Below are 23,146 nucleotides of genomic sequence, written 5' to 3' on the forward strand. Positions count from 1 at the left end.
CGTTCAGAAAGCTTGTCAAGTCTGAACATTAAGTTGCAGTCACGCAAAGAAAATAACACTTCGTGTGCCTTTATTGACCATGTGCTGTGGAAAAGTAGCTCATTAAAATGTCTTACGTGTTTTGTATTCATATTATTCCCTTAATTACATTCAAGTGTTGGTTAGCGATGACAGGCATGGGCAAATATTTTATGCCCACTTATAACCAGAAATGGATTTGGTACACTGTCAATGTTAAGTTTAGCCCATTATAATTATAGAAGGTAAGCATTTCCTGGGTTATAAAGTTGCTTTGTAAGATGCTACAAACAACCCAATAGTGAAACTATGCAAATCAACGTTTGCTCTGGAAACCGACGACTTAAATTCTGAAGAATCAAGTTACATTTACAAGGCATTTCATATTTAAATAAAAAACAATTTAAGACCTTGCATAGGCAGCGGTGTACAACTATATTTATAAAAACTCGCTACCTTCATTAACCTTGCGGGCAATGGCACTGAAGTTAATTCTTCAAAAGCACCGATCTGGCGTGTTGTGCACACAGCACATCACACATCCGCCGAACCAATTATCCACCCACACCCAGTCATTTTGTGGTGCAACTCTTAGATGTTAAAGATAATTTTTTTTTTATAATTTTATAATCTCACAAACATTCGCTTCTAAACTGCATCTTGCTTCAAGCATTTTTTTTCTTTGGCCAGTAGCCTACACCGTGACGGTTAATGTACGTTCGCACATCTATCGATACCTTGGGCTGCGAGTCCGATATTCAATGTACTGTTTTATGTTTGGCGGCAGTGTGCAGCCTCTAATATAAATGTTTCATACGGCGGTGTCACTGGCAAAGATTTGGGCCACTTCACCGGAACCACAAACAATGGGAGATGCTGTAAACATATGTATATGGTGAAACCAGTTTCCCGTGGAAGTTACTCATTGCCCAATGGGTTTTACCAGTGCCAATAAAACAAAAACCTGATGCACGAGTGGCAAATCGAACACGTCCTGCGTGCGACTGCTGCTTCGGACTCCAACCCATGAACCACAACACCTCCCAGTACCCCAAACAGACGGCGAAGCAGTGGGCGGTTGCATCGAGAATTCACCCAGTCAACGTGATTGGTTCGCTAAATCGCTTTCATCTGAATCCCCAAATAGTTGCCCTTCATAGGCCATACGAAAGAAGAGTTCTACCGGTGGTGAGGGTTTTAATCCTAGCATTTCAATCACGTGCACCGGTTCTCTGAGTTGACTAACCCAGGGTGGTGAGAGACAGCACGAGGAGCGTGATCGCGGGGCCGAGGGGCGCGCGAGGAGGCGCGGCGCTCCGGAGGTCAAAGCACCTCTCGTAGGCATCAAAGTCCACCTCCCCGATGGCGCAGTAGTGGTCGTCCCGGCACGCCGCGTCGCACGCCCTCTTGTCGTAGCTCACCGAGTTCAAGTCGTAGTACTTTTGGAACAAGTCCGGGTCTGCGTTCATCTTCTGCAGCAGGGAGTCGAGCGCGGCCGTGGACGCGTCCGGCACCGAGAAGTTCAGGCGAAGGCTGTACTCCCGGCTCCACGCGGGATCCGAGTTGCCGCTGTTTACCGTCTGCAGGTCGATGTAGTGCGTGAGCATATCCTGCACGCACATTGCACACCGTCAGATTAGACTAACGCCACCTGCGTTCGCTTCACAATCAAGGTTTTGTGGGTCAGATCGCGTAAATAACAATGCGTCGTTAACCCATCAGCCGATAGCCAATCAGTAAGGGTTGGCACATAAATAAAACGTGCCAATTACTGCTTCAGCACACCGCTGTGTTGGACAGTATTACGAATATGGGTCGCGAAAGTCTTCGTGTTCAACTGCTTTTTTATGCTTGTACAGTATTCTGGAATATGTATGGGCTCACTGACACACTTTTTTACATCAAATTTGCTTAGCAAAAGCTCAATAAGCTAAGTGGCCAGCAACCAAAAAAAAAATCAGTATTTAATGTGTAACTTTAAAGTGTGAATACGCTTCTTGAATTGAGAGAGGGGTAATCATGAACTTGGGATAAGAAACGGCGGGAGGGAGTTCCAAGGGGCGAGCAGTGCGACTGGGCACGTGACGGGCAGCCGTCCGTGTTTCACTGGAGGTGTGTGGACATGTGGCCTGGGTTGCTGGCCCGGATGAAATTAGGCACTGCTCTTGCATCCAGCCGATAGTATCTAAGATTGCACCACTTTGGTAGCAAGTCACCAGCGGCTGTCCGACGGGCAAGGCTTGGTTCCTGGCACCGGAGCGTGGGGCAGTCGAGCGCATCTGAAGTTTCGTTTCACAATGCTCGTTCATGCGCCAAGGTACAAACCGGTTTAACACGCAGGAGGCTTTCGCGACCAATATCATCCATCATAGAGGTTTTTTTTGGGTTCGATCGCGTAAATATATAAATGTGTCCTTAAACTCGCCACCACTCGACACAGCCAACTAGTAAGGGTTGTCACGTAAACAGAACGTGCCAATTACTCAATTAGTCACTAGTACAGCACTAACCGGTGTGTTGGAGAGCCAAGCCGCAACATTTACAATCTGAGTACGACGTTTCGCCAGTAATTACAACTAGCTTCATCAGGCGACAGCCAGGTTTGTGGAGAAGTCCACCCGTTTCGTTCCTTATGTAGAGGCGTAGATTGGTGACCACACTTCTGCGCTCTTGCGCAAAGTGGGGGAGGTGGGGGGATTAATGAGTGAACGTATATTATGCATTCGCATTATGCAAGCCCATTGATCTTGTACTCCCTGTTCATTGTGTGTACTAAAATGCATGTAAAGGCATGCATTTAAACAATGTTATATCAATTCTCATGGCCAATAACAGTCATGTGGTATAATTTTCAAACGAATAGAGTATTGGTGTTATTGGGAAGGCCTTTATCCTGCAGTAGTTTGATCATTGTGATTGTTTGTCAACAAATGTTTATTATATTTTGCCAGCTCGGGTGATACCGACAAGTGAAATATTTGCGCGCGCGCTGTCGAGTTTGTGCGGCAGGAACGATGCCCCTGGCCGTCGTGAGTCGCTCCACCTGGAGCTGCAGAGTGGCTTTGTCGTATTCGAACACTCGGATGCCGGGGTTGTTGGCACCATCGTCCACGCCAGGCAGCGTGGTCTTCCAGGGCGTTATTCCCGGGGCGATGAGCATGGAGCTCACGGCGTTGCCTGCACCCCTCACAAGCCACACGGCACGCACGCTGACGGGTCGCCGGGCCGACTGACGCTCGTCACGCCATCCCTGCCTCTCACCGCACGCCCCTCGAATGTCCCTTCGCACTCAGTTCGCCCCTTTTTTGCCCCCCCCCCCCCCCCCGAGTGTATCCCAATTGTGCGCTCGTTGTCACGCGATGAGGCCACGCATCTAGACGGATCTCTCGCGCAGCGACGCAACCCCGTCACGTTTGAGAACGGCCCAGGGAAGCGGATTTCACAGAGCCACGTCTGAGATCCCTTCAAGTGACCTTTGTTGGTAGGCAGGAGGTGGCAGCACCTTCCCACCAGCCGTGCCACGGAGTCGTGTTTGTCACAATAACAACCAAATCGAGTGCGGGACTACATTTAATGCGATCGGAGATTTGTTAGCAGTCATTGGTGGCCGGGCTGAATCCAACTTCACTACGCTTGAGAAGCCGGTTTAATCACAGGCGCCTATCTGCATCTAAACCCATGCCTCCTTGACGCGAGTATTTATCTGAAAGTGTACACAGTGTATATGGTATGCGACGTTTCAGGTAAGAGTGACTCTACCCCTCTGGCCTCTCTACATGCCGTGAAGGCCATTGCCAGAAAAGTCTCCTATTATATACCTTTTATTTATTTATTAAAATCCACGGTGTTCTTGACAAATGTGTTGGATTTTTCTCATACAGGGAGGGCGGTTTTGGGGCCATATCTGAAGTTCCTCCTCCAACCCACCCCCAGTGCTGCGACCGGCCGCGTCTCTGACCCCTCCAGCATTTCACTGACCCCGCGTCTCCCCGACCCCTCCCGCGTCTCACTGACCCCGCGTCTCCCCGACCCCTCCAGCGTCTCACTGACCCCGCTCGTCCCGGAAAAGGCGGAAGCTGTCCGTGTGGTGGTGCCCGAAGAACTGCCCGGCGATCACGGCGTGGTGCTTGAGCACCAGCTGCACGTAGCGCCGGTTGGACTCCTCGGTGAACCACGCCTTGCCGCGGAGTTTCTCAAACATGCCGGGGGGCACGTGGCCGATGATGAACACCTGGCGGCGAGTCGGTGCACACGGTCCGCTCGGTGGGAGAGGATCTCAGCCTCTGGATTGGTGGGGCGCTGACATGCCTCTGCACACCCCAAAACGCCTCTCGGTAACATCTCGTCTCAACCGCTGCGAGGCGGATCCAAGGTGGGGGGATGGAGGTAATCACCCTCCTCCCTCACTTTGAGAGCCCGAAACTCGGTACTGTATTGATATTTACCAGATAAAGTACATTGAACGTTTGCATTATTCACGTCGGGCCCTTTTTAAGATGCTCTGTATTTTGGAAGCCTCTCCTCGGGGACTTTCTAGATCCGCCCCTGGCAGGGGCTGCCATTGTTACGCTGTTTCGCGACGATCATTTGAAGGTTGTTTCCCCTGGTTCACTCTGTCTGAAAATACAAATAAAATAAATATAGATATACCGTACTGTTGCTGCTGTATAGAGAAAGTTCATGACTACAGAGGTGAATTAAAGTGTTGCTCAGCTTGCTGTAATGTATTGATGGAATCTCTTAACTCGCTGTGTTCAATAATTATGACATCACTGCAAGGGAGTGTCGTTTGCAGATGTAGAGTCTCTCTGATGAATGCCTCCCAATGCCGTGTCAGTCGTGGGGGTTGTTGACCATACTTCACCACGCTGGTCAGTGCGGGTGAGTGAAGGGGGGTGAGCACCCAGAACCGGTTCCAATATCACTCCCCACTGACGCGTGCTGTGGCCAGAAATGTAACTCGGGCCTCCGGGTGCATGGCACCGCTTCGCCACCGCTCCACCCAAGCTCGTACTGTACCGCGTTTAGCCCCAGAGCAATCGTCTTTATTATGCGACGTCTGGGCTTGACACGACACCTCCTTCTTCCTGAACAAACCTCTGCCTGGCTCCCTGGCTGCCTGCCCTCACCCAGTTTGCACCACCGCCGCTGCCCGTGCGTGCTACGTCTCGCTGTGGCTTCGTGTTGTGTGGCCAGGGTGTGCGGGCGCCACAGTAGCGAGATGTTAACTACCTCGCCTGGTATACAGCAGGTCATGGGTTCGATCCCGAACCTGACGCCTGCTGTATACTTGGAGTCTGTGTGTTCTCCCTGTGGTTGCGTGCATTTTTCTCCGGGCCCTCTGGTTTTTCCCTCCACATTTAGAAACACGTGTTTCTAGTATTTGGCTGCTATACATTTTCACATGATAAGCCACTTCGTTGAGCTATCGTTTGAGTCATATAGCTTAGTGGGGCCTTACCTGGTAAAATAAAATAAAAGTTATCGTGTGTCTCTTGTGCGTTTCATCAGCGAGCTCCATCACAACGCGTTAGTCAACCACGCTTAGCCCATGATTGTGGGTTTTCCACCGCCCCTGTGCTAAATTTAAAGGCTCATGACCATCTGGCAGAGGCTGCCCCCCTTCTTGATGATATGTCTAACATAATGACATCCTTTGGGGGTGGGTGCCCCCTGGCGTGACATTGAGACCCGCGTCAGGATTGAGTGCGTGGGCTGGGTCCTGGCTGTTATGCCTGGCAGTTGGGATGAAGGCTGTCAAAGTGATTGCTGCCTTGAAAGCTTTGTTGTTCGGGAGTTATAACCTGCTAAAAATAAAGGAATGCAATTGCTAATGACCCCGTTATGCAGACGTATTCTTAAACATTGGATGGATCATTAACCACTGCGTGCCAAAACAGGTACATGAAGCAATTTGCCGTAACCAAATGACAAACTTAATCTGCATGTCCAGTGCTAAATTTCCCGTGGTTCTCGCACTGCACTGCGAATCTGGCGACCTGAGTACGATTCCTGGCCACAGCTCACATCAGTGGCGAGTGGTATCTGATTCGGTCCCGGCCCCCCCCCCTTCACCAGGGTGGTGAAGCACGACAGCCGACATGACAGACACGGCCTGGGGTGGACTTCATTCCAGCAGTGGATTGAGAAAGGGCTGTAAATTCATGTTTGACACCATTATTCAGATTAGTCTGTAATTGTTCATGGATTTGCAATCCAGAATTTAATTGGTTTTAATTTCGTGATATATATATATTTTAAAAAATCTCTTTTAACCCACTTGGCAGTTGTTGCATTGTTTTTATTTTGATGTGAAACGCTTTGAGACGCTGTGACATTTAAGCCTCCACCACATGCCAAGCCTTGTCATGAGCACGGCTTCAACGCGGAGTTCAGAGCCTATGTCCCTGTGCCCTCTACGGACAGAACCCGGCGTAGCATGCCGAAGCGTTGGATAACGCGACGTCGCGCGAGTATCGTGGCCATCAACAAGATTGGCGTTTCCAATGGTGGACAACACAGGGCCTGTGTGAGTGTGAACGTGTGCCAGGGAAGCGGGTCACTATGACTCCTTCAGTGGCGGCCCCAGGCACAAGTAAACGGAGCAAAGGCTCATGGCCCCAATGAGTACAAGGGACCCTGAATTCGTTAAAATATCAGCTCACATTCAGATACTAATAAACATTCAAACATAATGAACATAAAACATGTGACTTCATATCTCGCAACTCTATATTGGCTCCATGTCTCCATCTTTGTTGTCAACATTACTATAATTGTACTACATCTAGACAATCTGTATCTCACCACAAGTACATGTGTGGTTAATGCAGACAGGATTCCTTGAATAAGAATTCTGTTTGGTGTTTTAACACATTGACACCTGTTTTATTGCCAGAAAGGATACAACCTATTGGTATATATGTTGAGCTTATTCCACACCGTATGTAGCCAACCGTGCTAATGGTAGTAATGTGTTGCGCAGTGCTGTTTGGACCACTACCTTCTCCTTGTTGGCGCTGGCGTTGGTCAAGACTTTGTCGAGCCACTCGAACTGCCCGGCAGGATCGGCGAGGCCGGCGGTCTGCGCGTTGCTGGCGTAGTACAAGTTCGTGTTCAGCACCACGATGCGCTGGCCCGCCCTGCCCACCAGTTTCTCGGAGTAGTAGGCTCCTGTAAAACATCAACAGAAATAACCGCAGCAGTAGCTTGCCTTCTCTATACTCAAAGCTAAACACACGTTTAACACGTAGTAGGGCTTTGCAGCCAATATTATGATTCCTAATAGATTTGAGTCAAAATCCTGGATTTTAAGCTGACTTTGTGGAATTTTCTGAAGATGCCCGGCATAGTTGCAAGCGAAATGTCGTACCCAATTGCTGCTAAATGTGGCTGAGAGGATTGTCTTCAGCTCAGAGGTGAGCGAGCTGGCACAACAGTAGCCGTCGCGTTAAATGCTTGAACACCGATGGACATTTTAATTCCTTTGGCTGTGTCAGGTGGTGGAGGGTCTTACGATAAAAAAACTCGTTAGGAAACAATAAATATTTTGTTGGTGTTGCCAGCGTCCACAGGATGGTGTCATTCGGTACATTTAGCATGATCTTTGTGGGCACCGCCACTCGGCGACTGTCCCCAAAAAGCTTTCTCTGCATCAGCGCAGGGCCTGAGCACCCCCCCCCATGCCAGCCCGTGGGCCTGCGATGCGGTCGCTCCACGCGGCAGCAGCGCCTCCACTGGCGCGTCTCCGTGTGGCTGGTGCGTGGTTGCTGCGGGATGGTTGTGCTGCTGCGCCGCTACCCTTGTGGAAGGTGCCCAGGGACTCCGGCGCCATCCAGTGCTGCCACATGCTTCCCACTCGGGAGTAGATGCTGTTGTTGTTCGGAGGCAGCTGGTTCTTTGGGTGGAAGTCGTGGTTGCCCAGGGCGGAGTACACGGTCACGCCTGCGTGGCAACACGGCGACACGGCCCCGCGCTTACAACAGGCTGCGGCATGGATACCGTGGAGGAGACGTTGGGAACGTTTTACGTCGAACGTCAGGAATGCTAATTACACAACGTGACGCAAATGCCTCGCAAACACCGCAATGACCAAGAGGCGTGGACAAGTGATCTCTCTGTGCCCCTGTGGCCTTAGAACCTGGAGCGGCATGGGGACCCAGGGAGGGGTTGGGGGCCACCCCATTGCCAACATGTTGGAACCCACTGGCTCGCAGAGGTGGCACCACACGGGGGCAGGCAGCTCGCCCTCACGCCACCTGGGAGACTTTGGGTCGGGTGCAAGCAACGAATTTTAGTCCCCTGCTAAAGTGTGTCCTGACGGGGAGCTAGGAGCCATCCTCATCAGCCATGGTCATTCCACTGCCAGCTGAAGGCCTCGCTAAGCGAACAGTTGGCTTACATGTAACACTATAAAGTAGTAGGTGTTGTATAAATAGTCATGCATATATTTACTGTAAAACGATCCATCTAAATAGTTGTATAGTAGCACAGGTTTTGCCAAAAAAATTATTACCGTTTTTTTTTTACTCGCCCCACAGCTGTGGGTATGCAGCACTCGACTGCATGACAATAGACTAAACACCATAGGTGAGGTGAAGGCGCAGCTCTGCAAGTGCCCTCTAGAGGGTGCTAGGCCTGCGACAGAGTCAAGTCAAAATTGATATTTTCTGAAAATGTTATCCTGTGCACGGTGGCGTATTTGGCGTGGTCTGAATGGACCTTGGTGCAAGGAATGGGCCCTGGTGGTGCAAGGAATGAAATGGGCCCCTCTGTCCAGTTTTCTCTGTCTTCCTAGCCCAGAACCCGTGCCTCTCTGGCCCTTGGGCCCCGTGCAGCTGCACCGCCTTCACACTCCGTAGCTACGCCACTGCCCTGGCAGTGGCCCTAAGCCGCTGGTAGAGGAAATTCCACAGGCTTTGAAAATATGGATTTAATTTCTGGCGTTTGAACATTCTTGAAATTACACTCATTGCTGACCTTAATTATCCGGCCCGGTGGCTCACCAGGAGAGCCAGCGACTCTCAATTGTAGGATTATGAGGCCAACTCATGTTTGGGGGTTCACTCAGCCTATCATTCCTCTGGAGTCGATAAAATAGTACCCCTTTGCGGGGAAGTCAACGGTGGTCGTCCTATGGATAGACTCGCCTCCACCATCGAAGCGAGTGATTCCCACCACTGGCTCAGGGCTGTAAACAGAAAATTTGCACCGCCTCGATGCTCATTTGAGTGGCAGGATATCACTCGACTTTTGAGTTGTATTGAGTTGAACTCGGACGTGAAAGTGGCGGTGTCGATCACTCACCAGGGAAGGCTGCCGTGATGACGTCGGTTAAGTTTTTGATAATTTCCAGGACGGCTTCTTCTCCCAGTGCACTGTCAGGCACGTGTGGAGTGTCATCTCTGAAATTCAGACAAACGAAACAAATGGGAGAATGAAAGCCAGGTTCGTGGGTGCCTCTCGTAGAATGCGGATTAAAGATCAAGGTGCAGCCCTGCAATCTCTCACTTGTGACACTACTGCTAGAAGGGCCTCCACTCGAGGCAGCTCTAGAGAGCCCCTCTGGACGGTATTTGGCCTGCTCTTCCATGCTGGCCAGACATTTTGGAAGAGGTGGGAGTGACCCACAATTCACCCCACCACATGTTACCTGCCAATCAACTGTGACGAACCCATGTGCACTGCGCAGTGCACAGAGGGAAGGTTTTTAAGATATTTGCACCATCGTTTAAACTTACGCGCCAGTGTTCTGACCATCAAGGTAAGATTCAATAATATTCCACGGAATCTATTTTAGACAGAGTACTTGACGGCTCCATCTTCTTCACTAACCCACAGTGACCCAGCGTGGTGAAGTATTGTCAAAATAATACAAAATGGCCGAGGAAATTAAATACTTTATTTCTGGGACACTATTTTTTCCAGGAGTGTACTTAACTCCGCGACCGGGGTACAAATCAGTTCGAAATCAGTGCCACTCCGCGATGTCGAAACGCAGCGAGGACGATTGCGCTGAAACCCAGAACACTCGCGGTACGCACCGTAGTGGTGCATCATCGTGTCCAGCTCGTCGAGATGAGTCGATTGCCCCATCGCCGACCATCAACAGACATAAAATGACTGCATCGCGGACATGATGCGAGAGCCGGGGTACTATGGTACCCCGGGGTACCGCCATAAGGTTCAAATGCCAAAAAAACATAAAACGTAAAAAATTTGAGTTGTTTTCACGTCGATGGCTGTCTGATCAACACGATAAGAAAGTAATTAAATAAACGCTGACATTACAAACTTGCGTCATCCATTGAGTTTGTGAGCTTAACTATCTCCTTTGTTGTCTAAAATAGGCACACACCCTGTAGGTTTATGGCTTCTGCTGTGTGAGATTGCCCCTCAAATTCCGCCTGGTGGAGGAAGCGGGCAGTGCACGCCCAGCGGTTCCCAGCGAGCCTCCTCCCCTTCGCCGCCAGATAAGAGCCCCAGCAGGTGACGTGAATGCGTCGCTGTGGAGTTACTGGCAGTCGCGCACCCGTGACATTAACTGCATCGTGCTGAAGCGTGTTCTCAACTCCAGTCAACTCACTCCATCGCGTTTGTTTTGGGTTGTACCGCATAGTTAAAGTTTCAAGTTTATTTCATTAAACCCAGGCGAGAACTGAAGATAATGGGATAGAGCCTCGCTTGCAAGAGCGACCGGGGGGGGGGCATTGGTCCATCAGCAGGGGTGATGATTGGTGCTGCTGCTGCTGTGTGTAATAGCCCCAGTGAAGTAACTTGCGGGGTCATTTTCGAATTTCGCAAATTTGGACCCTGAAGCCAGCACACAACAGCCTACTCTTGTGAATGACGTCAGGGGATCTTTAACGACCGCTCTGAAGCAGGTGGTGCGTAGTGTGATTACGTTTACTACACACCGCCGCCGTATTAACCAGGGCGGCCGCTGGAGTCGAACCGTGAATTTCTGCAACGAACGGCGCTACCGCTGGGCCCCGTCACCGCCCGAGTGTTGTTTGGCACGAAGTCCGGCGAAGGAAGAGGCTGCCGGCACGTGGCACGGAACGTCGGACATCGTGCCGAACAACACGCAATACGACTAAAAAAGCTCATTGAAGAGCGGCACAGCAGCACAACCTCCACTCTCACTCAACTCTACAGCTACGAATTCTACAGAAGATACTGAAAGCTACAGCTTGCAGCTCACCTCACCCCTAACAGTGCCACAAGTCTGACGTCGGCCTCGTGGCTGTACCCAATAGGGAAACAGCTCAAGCCCTGCCTCTTGCTGAAGCGTCCAGGATGCAGTTGACATTTATCTTGTTGAAAATTTATGGCGTGCCTCAGATCAAGGCGCTTTGCATAGACTAAAAAGCGTAAACAAAAATTCAGTGATTTAGATGGCAGGAGCCATCTAAATCCAAACTCCACCCGGAGTTTTGAGACAACAAGCCCCACCGCCTCAGACTCGAGCTCTCCTCGAGACCCTCCACCCTGGTTGGACACCTGCTTGAGGTTGCTGGTCAGTGCTTGACCCAGTACGTGTCTAGCCGTAGTCGGCGTGACCTCTTGTGTCAGGTGGCAGGCGTCGGTGAGCAATGGCCGAGGCGTACCCGGTCCACAGGATGAAGTCGGGATTTTTGAGGATCCTCTTCATGTTGTTGAGCGCCGAACGGATGAGGGCCCATGGCGCGTCACATTGGTAGTGGCCCAGTGGGCCAGGGTTGAGCACGGGATCGCGGGACGAGGGGCACACGGCCGTCGGGTTATCTGTCACTTGGTACGCCGGGTCCACGTGCAGGTCCGTGATGTGCCAGAACTTACCGGCTACAGACGCACGCACACGCACGGTAAGCAAAGACACCTCGTTTATATAAACGGTGACATCCCTCCCCACCAACCGGGCTTAATGCTGCTTCCCGTCCGGGACGTGATGACGTCGCAGCGTATTCGAGACGACTTGGTCGTCCGCTACCTCCGTGGACCTGACCCAGCAATGGGAGCCTCCGGACGCGGCCCACCGCCTCACTTCACGTTGCTTGCGGGGCCACTGGAGGCCTACCGCACCTCCGATTAGCAGTTGCGGAAGAAATTAATCCTACCACTTTGAAACGGCCAACAAATATTTACCAAGGACTGCAAGCAATATTGACCACACTAATGTTCACCGCAATAATCACCGTGTTTCTATTTGTAGCAGGCCAAAAGCAGTTCTCAGCACACGGTCAATGGGCACAATCCGAGTGCAATCAAAGATTAGTATCAAGTCACGTGTGGTTTCCCACCAAGAGTATCTGAAGGTCCTATTCGATGCCCATTAAGGAGAGAGCTCCCACCGCTGCCTGAACTTGTACCTGTCTGAAGGTGAACTCCAGGGATGACTGCAGTCAGCAGGAGGACGAGAGAGATCCCCGCAGATCGCATTTTTCTCTGTTGGTTCGGACGCCGGCCGCCCCGATGTGCCGAGCAAGCGGGTTTCAATCACCCCCTGGTCACGGTGCCAGCCGCTCAGCGATGCCGACGGGTTGCGTCACAAGGGGCGCCCGACCCGCTCGGTGAACGTCCCCGCTTCCTCTCGACTGTACAGCGCTTGCCAAAAAATGGATGAGATCAAAAAAAGAAGTGAATTTTTTTTACGTGAGTCTATGAGTCACTATGCGAGTCAACGAGTGTCTGTATGGGCCTCTGATGACCAGGCTGAAACCATCAACTCCATTGTACTGGATAAACCTCGATGGCATTCTGGGCAGCTGAAACCCGGATTCGAACCCAGCCTCTCAAGCGGTGCTTCAGGCTCAGCGCCCGGACCTTTGAACTGCCCGGGGTCACCTCCGCCAACGTGAGCCACCGCGGCTGCACACGGATGGGATGACCGTAGAGTGCGGTGGTTACATCTTCTCGCGAAACAACTGAGGTACAGCGGAGCATCCACATCAGCCTGCGTCATCCAGTCGCCCGCAAATACAAGACGCTGTGCGTTCACACGGCAAGACGCCGAACACCGCGCGAACACCTCGTCTCACAGGGCGAGCCAGCAGTCTCGTACTAAACACTGCACGCGCACCTACTACTGCTCCAGCATCGACGGCCCGACACTGATCGACTGCCAAGCTACGGAGAGTACAAACTCAGAGCCGCATCAGAGCGCACGTGTTCGTCCTGCAACGTAAACGCCTCGGACCCAGTGTGATTTGCTAAAATAAATATATAATGACCCTACGCCGCCAGACCGCTGGGCCACATGTCCGCCTCTTATATATTTACTTTAAAGGCGGTGTTGACCACTGTGTTGAGTTTTATGTATGAACGGTGTTAAAATCGGCGTGCCACATTGTAAGTGGAGCCGCTTACCGGGCGCCGAGAGCTCCTCCGCCTCCTCTGCCGCCAGCGGCGCCTCGACTGGAGTCGAACTGCGACCACCGCACCTGAGGGCACGCGGTGGGGGCTGAGGGGGGGGGCTCAGAGCCGTCGCCACGAGCCACGCGATTGGCTCCGGCAGCTGGTCTGTCCAACCGCAAGGCGCACGCGGTCTGCCTCGTGGGGTGGGTGGGTGGGGGTGGTTCTCTTGAATCATTATTCTTATTAAAGCCTCATTGAGTCTCAAGACTCTTGTTCAAGGGGGCCCTGATGAGTTTTCAAACTAGGGGGGCGATGCGAGGGATGTTGAACTTCTTTCGCACCGTACGTAGCCGACCGTGCTAATCGGAGGCGCGATGTTGCTGTGTGCGATCTCAATCGAAAAACTTGCAGGTATTTGTTTTTTTGCACTGGGAAATTTGGCCAATACGCGTTATATTGTACATATATATACATTTTTGTTATTGGAGGAAACTGGAGAACCCAGAGGAAACCCGTTCAGAATATGGGGGGGGGGGGGGCATGCAAGCGTCATCCAGAAAGACACCCGAGTCGGGTCTCCAACCCAGGCGCTCTTTGCTGAGGCACGAAGGTGAATCACTGTGCTGCCACCCTGCTACCATCGGGGCGAACACCACCCCCTTCTCAAGACACGCTGTCCATCGGTATTTCATCGATATCACCTGAGGCAAACATTGATTTAGTTTGTATGACTAGGGCCCGATTTAAGATGCTTGAAATGTTGTGACCCTCCCCCGCCCCTTTGCGGTGTGTCTCGACCCCCTGCTGCCTGCCTGCTGCAAACAGCCTGCCTCGAGGCAAAGTCCGATGCAAAAGAACAACATATCGTAATGGGTAGATAGGTGCACAGTATAGTGCGGTCCTTGAACGCAAAAGAGGCCTGTTCAGATCCATAAAGTGTTACAAATTAACTTCAGAAAGATAACGTGGACGTCATGTACGGTGCGTTGCACTTGAAATCGATTTTCGTTAACCAGCTGAGAACTCAACAAGACCAGCAGTGACCCGGGTCACCAACATGACTCTCGCAAAAGTCTGTCCCTGTGGCTCAACCTGCCTTCATCCTGAACCACTCAACTCCACGACTCTCCACCCAGACCCACACACTCCTCACACGGGACCCCACGCCACGTAGAGACGATGTCGGAAGGTCATGCATGGTACCAGCCGAATCAAAACCGGATTTAAACGGCTCATGGTGTCAAATCCCTCGAGTCCCTTACCCAGTGGTGGGCCTTTAGCTCAAGTGGCCTCCATCCTCTCCGCTCTCGAGTTCTCTCCGATTCTCCGCATGCCCCTTTTGCTTCCCCGAGCAGCATCGTCCGTGTCCTGCCTCTTGGCCTCTTTCCCAACGTCTCTCGCCTTTCCAGAACGTCCTTCGAGCTCTCGCCTCCAACGATGTCTGATCCACATCTATTGCCTTTTTGTTGAGATGATTTTACTTTTCTCTTCCTTAACCTGCTCTACAGCTCATCTCTCCTCCCTAACCTGCTCAACAGCTCATCTCTCTCTATCCATCTCTCTCCAATCGATGCCAAACCCCACTCTTCAAGGCTTTCAAGTCCTCTTACGTCTTCCTCACTCAGTTTCTACCGCACACGTTGCACTTCTAGCCGTTTTCCCAGTTATATCTGAGTCCAAATGACACGGGTGGTCAATATAAACGATAACACGTGGACAAAGTCCGCTCATTCTTACTCAACTGTGACCAAAACTCTGCATATCAAGGGCAGCTAATTTGTGAACTTTACCGATTTGTGCGTGACTTACTTATGATGGCATCTGCACCGATAAAGGTTACATTACCACCGAGTATCGATTTATTCGGTGTGAAATCATTCTGAATATTTAGTTCCTGAAAGAAGCTCCCAGCACGTAGAGTGAAACGTCGGACATCATGTTGAACGACAAGCGGCCCAACCCGAAAATACGTCCGAGAGCTACGCAGCACAACCGCGAAAACGTAGTCCATGGTGTTGTGAAATGACGATGGTGTTTCCTTGACTGTTATTGTAGTTCTGTGTGTTGGCCAGCGTGAGTCGAACAAGCAGCTCATCTGGTGAAAATAAACCACGATCTCGACAAGTGATTGGCAGTTTGATTCCTTGCTTTTATTTAGCAAATGCCACGGCTCGCGTGTAATAAATCACAGGACACGCACGTCGCGGTTCATGGGCATCACAGTTGATTTGAGTCAGCCACAGTCTCACGGGTAAACATGGCACGGGCGACGCGCGCATCATCACCGGCAACTCCCGATTTCATTAAAGCCTTGCGCTCGCAATTCCAATTCGACCGATTTCACTTTTTCTGAAATTTGTAAAAAAATCAACGTCAATCGTCAAACGCGTCCATCAAGCGGAGCGGCGCGTCCGTGGCTCGTGCCGTCGCGCCTGCCCTCACTTGTGCTTGGCGCTCCGCGCCAGCGCCCGACGGTTCGCCGGCGCGCCCCACAACGTGCCGAAAACGTCCCTCTCGGCGCGCAGCGCCTCCTCCAGGGGAAGCTCGGCGCCGGACAACGCCACCTTCTTGGCTGCTCGCACCACCTCGGGGGCGCCGGCCACCCGGGGCTCCAGCCAATTAAGGGCGGCGCGCAGCGCGGCCCTGCCGCCGTCGTCGTCGGACGGCGAGGATGACGGCGAGGAGACCGGTTCCAAGAGGGCATCGGCGAGACCCAGCGCCAGCGCTTCCTGCGGCCCGGCGGCCTCCGCGCCGCTCAGCAGCCGCAGCGCGTGGCGGTAGCCCACGAGGCGCACGAGGCGAGCGGCGCCTCCCCAGCCCGGCACCAGCCCCATGTGCCGGTGCACGAAGCGGATCTGGCTCCCCGGCACCATCAGCCTGGGGAGACGCCGGAGTCGCGATCGCCGCTGTCGTGTGTGCGACTCGCCACCGATTGGGCGTTTGGTAGGGGGAGCGAACGTACCGAGTGCTGCTCGGTATGATGTTCGACGTTTCGCTCCACGTGCTTGGAGCTTTAAAAAAAACTTAATATTTAGTTCTGAAAATACATCAGAGAACTGTCGAGCAGAATCACGAGTGCTCATGCAGTAGTTTCAATAAAGTATGCCCTACCGTGTTTGTGAATACTACAAACTACCACTATTTTATGTTACCAGGTAAAGCCCACTGAGCTATGAGCTCTTTTCCAGATGCGACCTGCCGATACCTGATATCTCATTGAAGTGCCTCATATCATGTGGGAATATATATGAGTAACCAAATAATCTAAACGCATATTTCTAAACGTGGAGGGAAAAACCAGAGAACCCGGAGAAATGGAAGCCACAACCTCCCGTGTACCAGGCAAGGGAGATGACATCTCACCACCGCGGCGCCGTGGTTTCTTTTGTCCACTTATTAAGTTTTACAACTGTAGTCAGTTTAGTTTATTGGTTGCATCTTACTTAAAGCAAATAAGGCAGCCTTTGATGTTTTGTTCTCTGGAATTTAGCGATCACCATTCAATGCCTGTACGGACCCCGCTATTAACATCGCATGGTTTCTTTTACTCACCAAGAGCCTCACCTGAAATCACAGGCAGTGGTCAGTTCAGCGCCCCCTCCCAAGGCCTTCCCTTCCACCAGCGCCACGCTGATCAGGGGCAGCCTGCGGAGCGAAGGGTCGGAGGTGAGCAGTGCTGTCAAGGTGGCGCCATTTCAGCAGGTGGTCCTCACCCAGTGAAGCTGCTTTGGCAAGGTCACTCGTGTGTGTGCGTCTCACCAGGCGAGAACCCAACAGACAAGGTTGTTCTAGTTTGTTTGAGTAACATCACGTTAGTTCAGTGGTTCTCAACGTTTTGCTAAGACGGTCTCCCAATCAAAACCACGGGTCTCCACTCCCCCATGCCTCCCCCAACTCCTCCGCCAGGTTACCAAGGCCGCAAGATAGGGAGATCACAAGTCCACGCCTCAAGTGAACGTCGTGTTGGGAAGGTATGCGTTTCACGTTGTTGTGCAATCCATGACACAGCCTGCGCCCTCCCTGAAAGGCTTTGTCGGTGAAATGTAAAGAGAATTTTATACAAAAATGAAAAGGGTTGGCACCTCCCACAGAGAGATATTTGTGCCGAGAGACACACGGTATGGAGCGCAGAACCCAGTCATGTGAAGTCGTCTCATCAAACAAGGGTTCCAACTGAGATTCGAAATGAGGGCGTGAGCACATGCAGAGGAATCGCATTTTGTCTGTACGTGCGCACGTGGCAAAGCCTCCCGAGTGCCTGGTGAACACAACTCGATTCCTCAGTCTGGGCCACCAGCAAGGAGATGGTGGCTGAGGTCAGAGGTTAGAACTGGCACAGCTGAGATGATGGGTTCGAATCCAAGCAGCTGCCTGTGGTTAACCAGGTCAAGTAAAGAGAGCTGATGATATCAGCCCAGTCACCAGTGATCGTACAAAAAAAAACACGTTAAAATTGGTTCTGCACTTAACTTGGCTGCATTAAAAATATTAACTCGACTGTCGTGTGAAGAACCTCACTCTAACATGGCACCTCACTCTAACGTTGCACTATACTGTATGGACCAGAGGGCACTTGAATGAATCTCAGAGGTAGCTCTGTGACATCCACTTCAGTGGGCAATTCTGCTCAGTGAGAGATCCGGAGTCTTCGTCTCGTGATCCGACGCCGATAGCGGAACCGGGATAACATTTTGGGGAAAGATCAAAACAAAAATCGTGGGCCAGCACTCACCTCATCAGCCTCGTCAGAGTGTTCTGCATGTACATGCACATCTTTAGCCCATCCTACAAGGGTGGAACAAAGTTTTACATGTTGACTTTCGCGATCAATATCATCCAAAATACAGTTTTTTATGGGTTAGATCGCGTAAATATAAATGTGTCGTTAAACCCGCCACCACCGAACACAGCCAATTAGTAAGGTTTGTCACGTAAACAGAACGTGCCAATTCGTTACTAGTACAGCACACCGGTGTGTTGGAGAGCAAAGCCACAACATTTACAATCTGAGTATGACATATCGCCAATAATTACAACTAGCTTCGTCAGGCAACAGCCAGTTTGAAACAAAATTGTTAAACAATAGAAAAATCACCAGTACATTGAGTACTGAGTGGGCCCGTTGCCTAGTGTGGTCCCTACGGCCCACTGCATTTGGCAGCACCACAATTCCCCGGGATTCAAATATTTTTTTGCAGGTACCACTGACGACATACTGGAGGCTCAGCTGCCTTTGGTAATTCCAGGGCTTAATTTTTCATTCAATATTTGCCGGGTCGCTGATAGACTGGCGTAAGTGGCACGTAACTGGCAGTAGCCACGGTCGTAGTAACGAGAGCTATACTGGGTGCGGTGTGCCATGTGTGGAAACATCTTCTGAGCCGCCGACTGGGCGGCTCAGACACGGCTGAAATTAATCGCTGGGTCACGTGATGATAGCGCAGTGCCTTGCTCTGGCTGTCAATGCCACTACAGTACCAGAGGCCCCAGTGTTGTGGCAGTTGTACTGCACTTGGGGTTGCATCACTCCAGATGCCTTCCCGTTTGTGGAGGAGCATGTTTGTCAATCCACGACTGGATGAGGGCATCCCCAAGCCGTGCGGGGCATGTGTTGGTTATCCGACCATACTTCACCACACTGGTCAGTGTCGGTTGGTGAAGGTGGAGAGCGTAGACACGTGAGCATAGAAGTACAGTACAATAATGGATGTTACTGCACTGCCCTCTGCTGCCCACCATGTGGCCGCTCGTATCACCGAGCTCAAACTGACCGCACACTGCGAGCTCTAATTCTGGATGGGGTTGAATCAGCCCATCATCCCAATGGGGTCCATAAAATGAACACCACTTTTCTGAATAGCCAACAGTGGTGGTCCTATGAATAGACTCGCCCTCACCATGGGAACGTGGAATTTCATCCGAGCAGGAAATCACTCTGACTGTTTGACTTAAGCACAAGGAGACGAACGTGCGAGGGTGCGTGAGGGTCAACCCGAGCTGCGTTCACAGCGAGGGATGAAGAGGCCCTGGGGGCCGGGGGCGCCGTGCCTGCGACGACTCGAGGGCCCGCACGGCGTTGAGGTCGGAGCCCGAGCAGAATGTGGAGTTGGCTCCGTACAGGAGCAGCCCCTTCCCCTCGGGCCAGCGCTCCAGCTGCTGCACAGCGTCGTGCAGATCCACCATCATGGAGCCTGCACCCACGCGCGCGAGTACAGACGCGCGAACACACGCACACGGAACTGGATGCACAAACGAAGTGTGCTTATGCAGACAGGTATACATCCGCGGGCACGTAAACGCAAGCACGCGTGCACACACATACATGCACGCACGCATGTTGAGACACACACACACGCCCTGCTACAGAGAAATGTTCGTCACATCTTCCCCTGCACCTCCGATTAGCAAGGTTGGCTACGTATAATGCAAAAAAAGTTCAACATACATACACATACTGATATTCTCAAATCTCGGAGCTAGAACTTGGCCAACTTACATGAAAAGGTGACCAGGCAATGACCAACAACTCACTTCACTTGAGGACCAGGTTTCATCACGAGCGTCTGAAACCCGGACTGGAACTCAGGCTCTCGGCAATGCCGGCTGAGGCTTCTGACCCCCGCGGCCACTCGGCCAGCTCATGAGCACGCTGACAAGCACCGTGTTCGCACGAGAGGAGGCGATGTCTCCGTGTACCAGAGACTCAACGTTCCCACGGACCACCGAGTTTCAATCAAAGTTTTCACAAATTTACAGCGGCGTAAAACTACGTGAATTATTATAATTTTCATCCCGCAGTGGATTGACCACGAGTGAAGGTGGTGAAACGATGCAAAGTGAAAGGCGGAGTGTGCACCGTTGGCTCAATGTATATTCTGCAAATGAGTTCCAACGACTGTGTTCGGTTAATGTATGTTAATGTATTAACGAGGCAACTACGAACACGATGCTGGAACCCTGATGTAAGCAGACGTTTCACTACAGGCAGAGGCCACAACAGCAGAGGGCAAAGGTCGTGGACGCTGTTTCAGCCACACTGGAACGGAGGGGGCAACCAAGGATAGAAAATGAGAGAGGGGGGGGGGTGTACCACGTCTCAGGTGTATGGATGCAATGTTGACTGATTTGTTATGTTCACTCTTCGACTGTATACAGCACAGACATACGGTGTACAGCTGGCAATGTATTCAGCGCGAGACTTGCAATCTGTAAGTTGCGAGTTCAAATCCGGTCAGGAGTCGACTCGGCTCACTATCTTTACCTTCTCCGCGGTTGATAAATCCGCAGAATTAACCAGGGCGGCCGGTGTTTGAACCGCGAACGCCGCCCGCGTCGGCGCAGGATCCTGCGGTCCGCAGCTGCGTAGCGGCAGTGGCCGCGCTCCCCCCCTCGCCCCGCGTACCCGTGAAGGCGTTCATGCGGCCCGGGTTGTTGACGGTCACGACGGCGATGCCGCCCTCCTCCTCCTTGCGCAAGTCCACGGATCCCCCGGGGAAGCGCAGCAGCTGGTCGCGGATCTCCGCCTCGTGGAACCCGTGCGCCGCGTCGTGCACGCCGCGGACCGCGGCCGACAACCGCCTCGTGGCGAGCGGCACCGCGGCGGAGAGCCGGAGCGCCATCCCGCGCGGGCCCGCAGCGGGGCCTCCTGCCACGGCACGGCCACAGGACGCATCGTCACCCCATGCCCAGCGGAGACTCACGGCTACATTCTTGTTAGCGCTCTCCAACTCAGTCAAAAAACGTGAATGCATCAGCGCTGTCCATTGTGTAACGGGGGGGGGGGGGGCATGATAACCCTTGTAAATATTAATATTTTTTTTATAAAGTTATGTTGCTATCAGGGACACTACAGGAAATCCTACATACAAATTGCGCCGTGCCATGAGCACAACTGGTAAAGACAAAGGGTCAAATAATATTTAAATGCAATATGAATCCAGGCCTGAAAAAGTCAGAGTTTAACATTGACAAACCAACATGTTCCATTATGCCCCCACCCCCTCCCTTAAAAACAATGACCGGGATGCAGAAGACATCAGAGCAGGACTCCTGAGTGCTGGAGTCAGGTTTGCTGGAATCAGGACATTTTCCATTTTGACTCCACAAAAGTGCGAGGGCAAACATTTTGACCGATTCGCTTTTGAGCTCAGGCCGACTAAATTCCCGCGTGAAGGCTTTAATAAAGGTGTGATAGATCCCAATAACATCACACTCTCAAGAACACATCGCCTTTGTGTTATTGGAAGCGTCGCTCTCATAGGTCAACGGATCCGAGTATCCTGCGTGTCTCCACTAGGGGGTGCCTGGGGCTCGTTGTTGTTGTTGGTGGTGGCCAGGCTGTCGCTGGGGCTCGTTGTTGTTGTTGCTGTGCCGCAACAACAACATTGAGTTGTTCAGGCGTACAGCGTTTTGAGATGCCACGGCAGATTGGGAACTGTACACAAATCTATGATTGTGTTACACAATAGAAGTGTGTTGGAACCCACGTCCTTGCCCATAACATCTGACCGTTCACCAGCGTTGGTTCAAGCGAGCCTGCTGATGAGACGCTGATGTGTCGAAACCAGTCCAGAGTTTGCTCGTACTGAATCAACGCTGCTGAAATGATACTCTCACAGAAGGCCGTGGGGCCGACGGGCTGAGTCAGACAAAGTCTGCTTCATCTATTCTGCCATGTACACTTTCCACAGCGGCGCTCGTGAGCAATGTCTGTGAGTAGAGGGAGACCCCGCTGGTCTGCCACGGAAGCAAGCGGCGGTGAGGGTCATCGTCTTCCCACGCGTGGAGCGCGACAAGGCGGGGGGGGGGGGCTCTCTCCTGCTCCCTCTAGGAGGCCGGCAGGGGCCATGGCAGAGCACCTTCACCTCTCGTCTAGAGTGTGCACGTGGTGGTGGACGTGGTGATGGACGTGGTGGTGGACGTGCACCGATAGGGGGGGGGGGGGCAGTGGCCCCGGGGCCCTGGCGGCCACACGCGCAGGAAGCGCCTGGGGGCCGAGCTTACTTCTGCGTGGGGGTCGACGCACGCGGCCTCGGTGCGGTCGTCGTGGGGACGGCCGCGCGAAGGGGACGGGAACTCGGGGCCCTGAGCTGCGTGGGTAGCGGGACAGGAGGAGGAGGCGTGAGGGGGCAGGAGGAGGCGTGGGGCAGGAGGAGGAGGCGTCGTGGAGTCGTGGGCCTTGCGCGAGTGGAGAGGCAGCCGCACCCGCGCACTGAGCCGACCTTGAGCCGCGTCATATCCGGGGGGCGGTGCCGTCCGGACCCGGCGGCTGCCGCTGCCAATCAGAGGCCCGGGCCCCCCCCCCCCAGGGCCCCCCTCCCCCCCGTGCGTGGCGCTCTGGGGGGGGGGGGCGGCTCTGAGCGAGCCCCCCCCCCAGCACCACGCCCGGCCGCCTTTGTCTCCCCAGCAGGGACGTGCGGTCAGGGGAGGCAGAGCCTCACCTATCATACTACACTGAAAATAGCTGTTACGAAAAAAGAATAATAAAATAAAATAAATATTAAGATATTTCCACTTATCTGTGTTATAAATGTAATTTCTGTACGATTCCAATAATTTTTATAGTCAAAATCGCCAAATTTGTGGAGCTCCGCTGCAAATACAGGAAGAGACGAGAGGCGAGGCAGCGACGAGCTCAGCCTCCCCTCTGATTGCGCAACCCCTCAGTAACTGGATGGAGCGCGGGCAATAAGCGCGTACCTGTTACTATCTCAGTATGTCACCAATGTAATGTTTGTATACCCCTTCATTTCATGTCCTCGCCTTCCATACTCCAGGTAACTCATTTCACGTA

General features: G+C 52.3%; 2 protein-coding genes across 2 annotated transcripts; both read right to left on the reverse strand.

Moving 5' to 3' along the window:
• Positions 1–53: 53 nt before the first annotated feature.
• Positions 54–12,603, reverse strand: SMPDL3B (sphingomyelin phosphodiesterase acid like 3B). Its single transcript, XM_078614736.1, has 8 exons — positions 12,369–12,603; positions 11,628–11,841; positions 9,325–9,422; positions 7,819–7,962; positions 7,022–7,191; positions 4,069–4,249; positions 3,062–3,195; positions 54–1,628 (listed from the first exon to the last, which is right to left on the reverse strand). The coding sequence occupies exons 1-8, from the start codon at positions 12,436–12,438 to the stop codon at positions 1,260–1,262; spliced, it is 1,380 nt and encodes a 459-aa protein (XP_078470862.1). The 5' UTR covers positions 12,439–12,603; the 3' UTR covers positions 54–1,259.
• Positions 12,604–15,481: 2,878 nt separating this feature from the next.
• On the reverse strand, positions 15,482–22,575 carry ECHDC1 (ethylmalonyl-CoA decarboxylase 1). The gene is made up of 6 exons (XM_078614749.1): positions 22,357–22,575; positions 20,756–20,998; positions 19,402–19,544; positions 18,086–18,138; positions 16,918–16,998; positions 15,482–16,230 (listed from the first exon to the last, which is right to left on the reverse strand). Exons 2-6 carry the CDS (start codon positions 20,970–20,972, stop codon positions 15,792–15,794), a joined length of 933 nt encoding a protein of 310 aa, XP_078470875.1. The 5' UTR covers positions 20,973–20,998; positions 22,357–22,575; the 3' UTR covers positions 15,482–15,791.
• Positions 22,576–23,146: the final 571 nt, after the last annotated feature.

This window comes from Lampetra planeri, chromosome 2, assembly GCF_965212315.1.
Source record: "Lampetra planeri chromosome 2, kcLamPlan1.2.h2, whole genome shotgun sequence".
Classification (NCBI taxonomy): domain Eukaryota; kingdom Metazoa; phylum Chordata; class Hyperoartia; order Petromyzontiformes; family Petromyzontidae; genus Lampetra; species Lampetra planeri.

Bases quoted from the DNA above. Each gene is read 5' to 3' on its own strand.
- ECHDC1 (XM_078614749.1), bottom strand. From the start codon at position 20,972: ATGGCGCTCCGGCTCTCCGCCGCGGTGCCGCTCGCCACGAGGCGGTTG. The intron at 19,545-20,755 runs GTACGCGGGGCG...GCGTGGGTGCAG, and splicing joins CCGCATGAACGCCTTCACGG to GCTCCATGATGGTGGATCTG. The intron at 16,231-16,917 runs GTGAGGCTCTTG...GCGTCTCCCCAG, and splicing joins ACCACTGCCTGTGATTTCAG to GCTGATGGTGCCGGGGAGCC.
- SMPDL3B (XM_078614736.1), bottom strand. From the start codon at position 12,438: ATGCGATCTGCGGGGATCTCTCTCGTCCTCCTGCTGACTGCAGTCATC. The intron at 4,250-7,021 runs GTAGTGGTCCAA...ACTCGCCGCCAG, and splicing joins CCAGCGCCAACAAGGAGAAG to GTGTTCATCATCGGCCACGT. The intron at 3,196-4,068 runs GTCAGTGAGACG...TGAGGGGTGCAG, and splicing joins CCTTTTCCGGGACGAGCGGG to GCAACGCCGTGAGCTCCATG.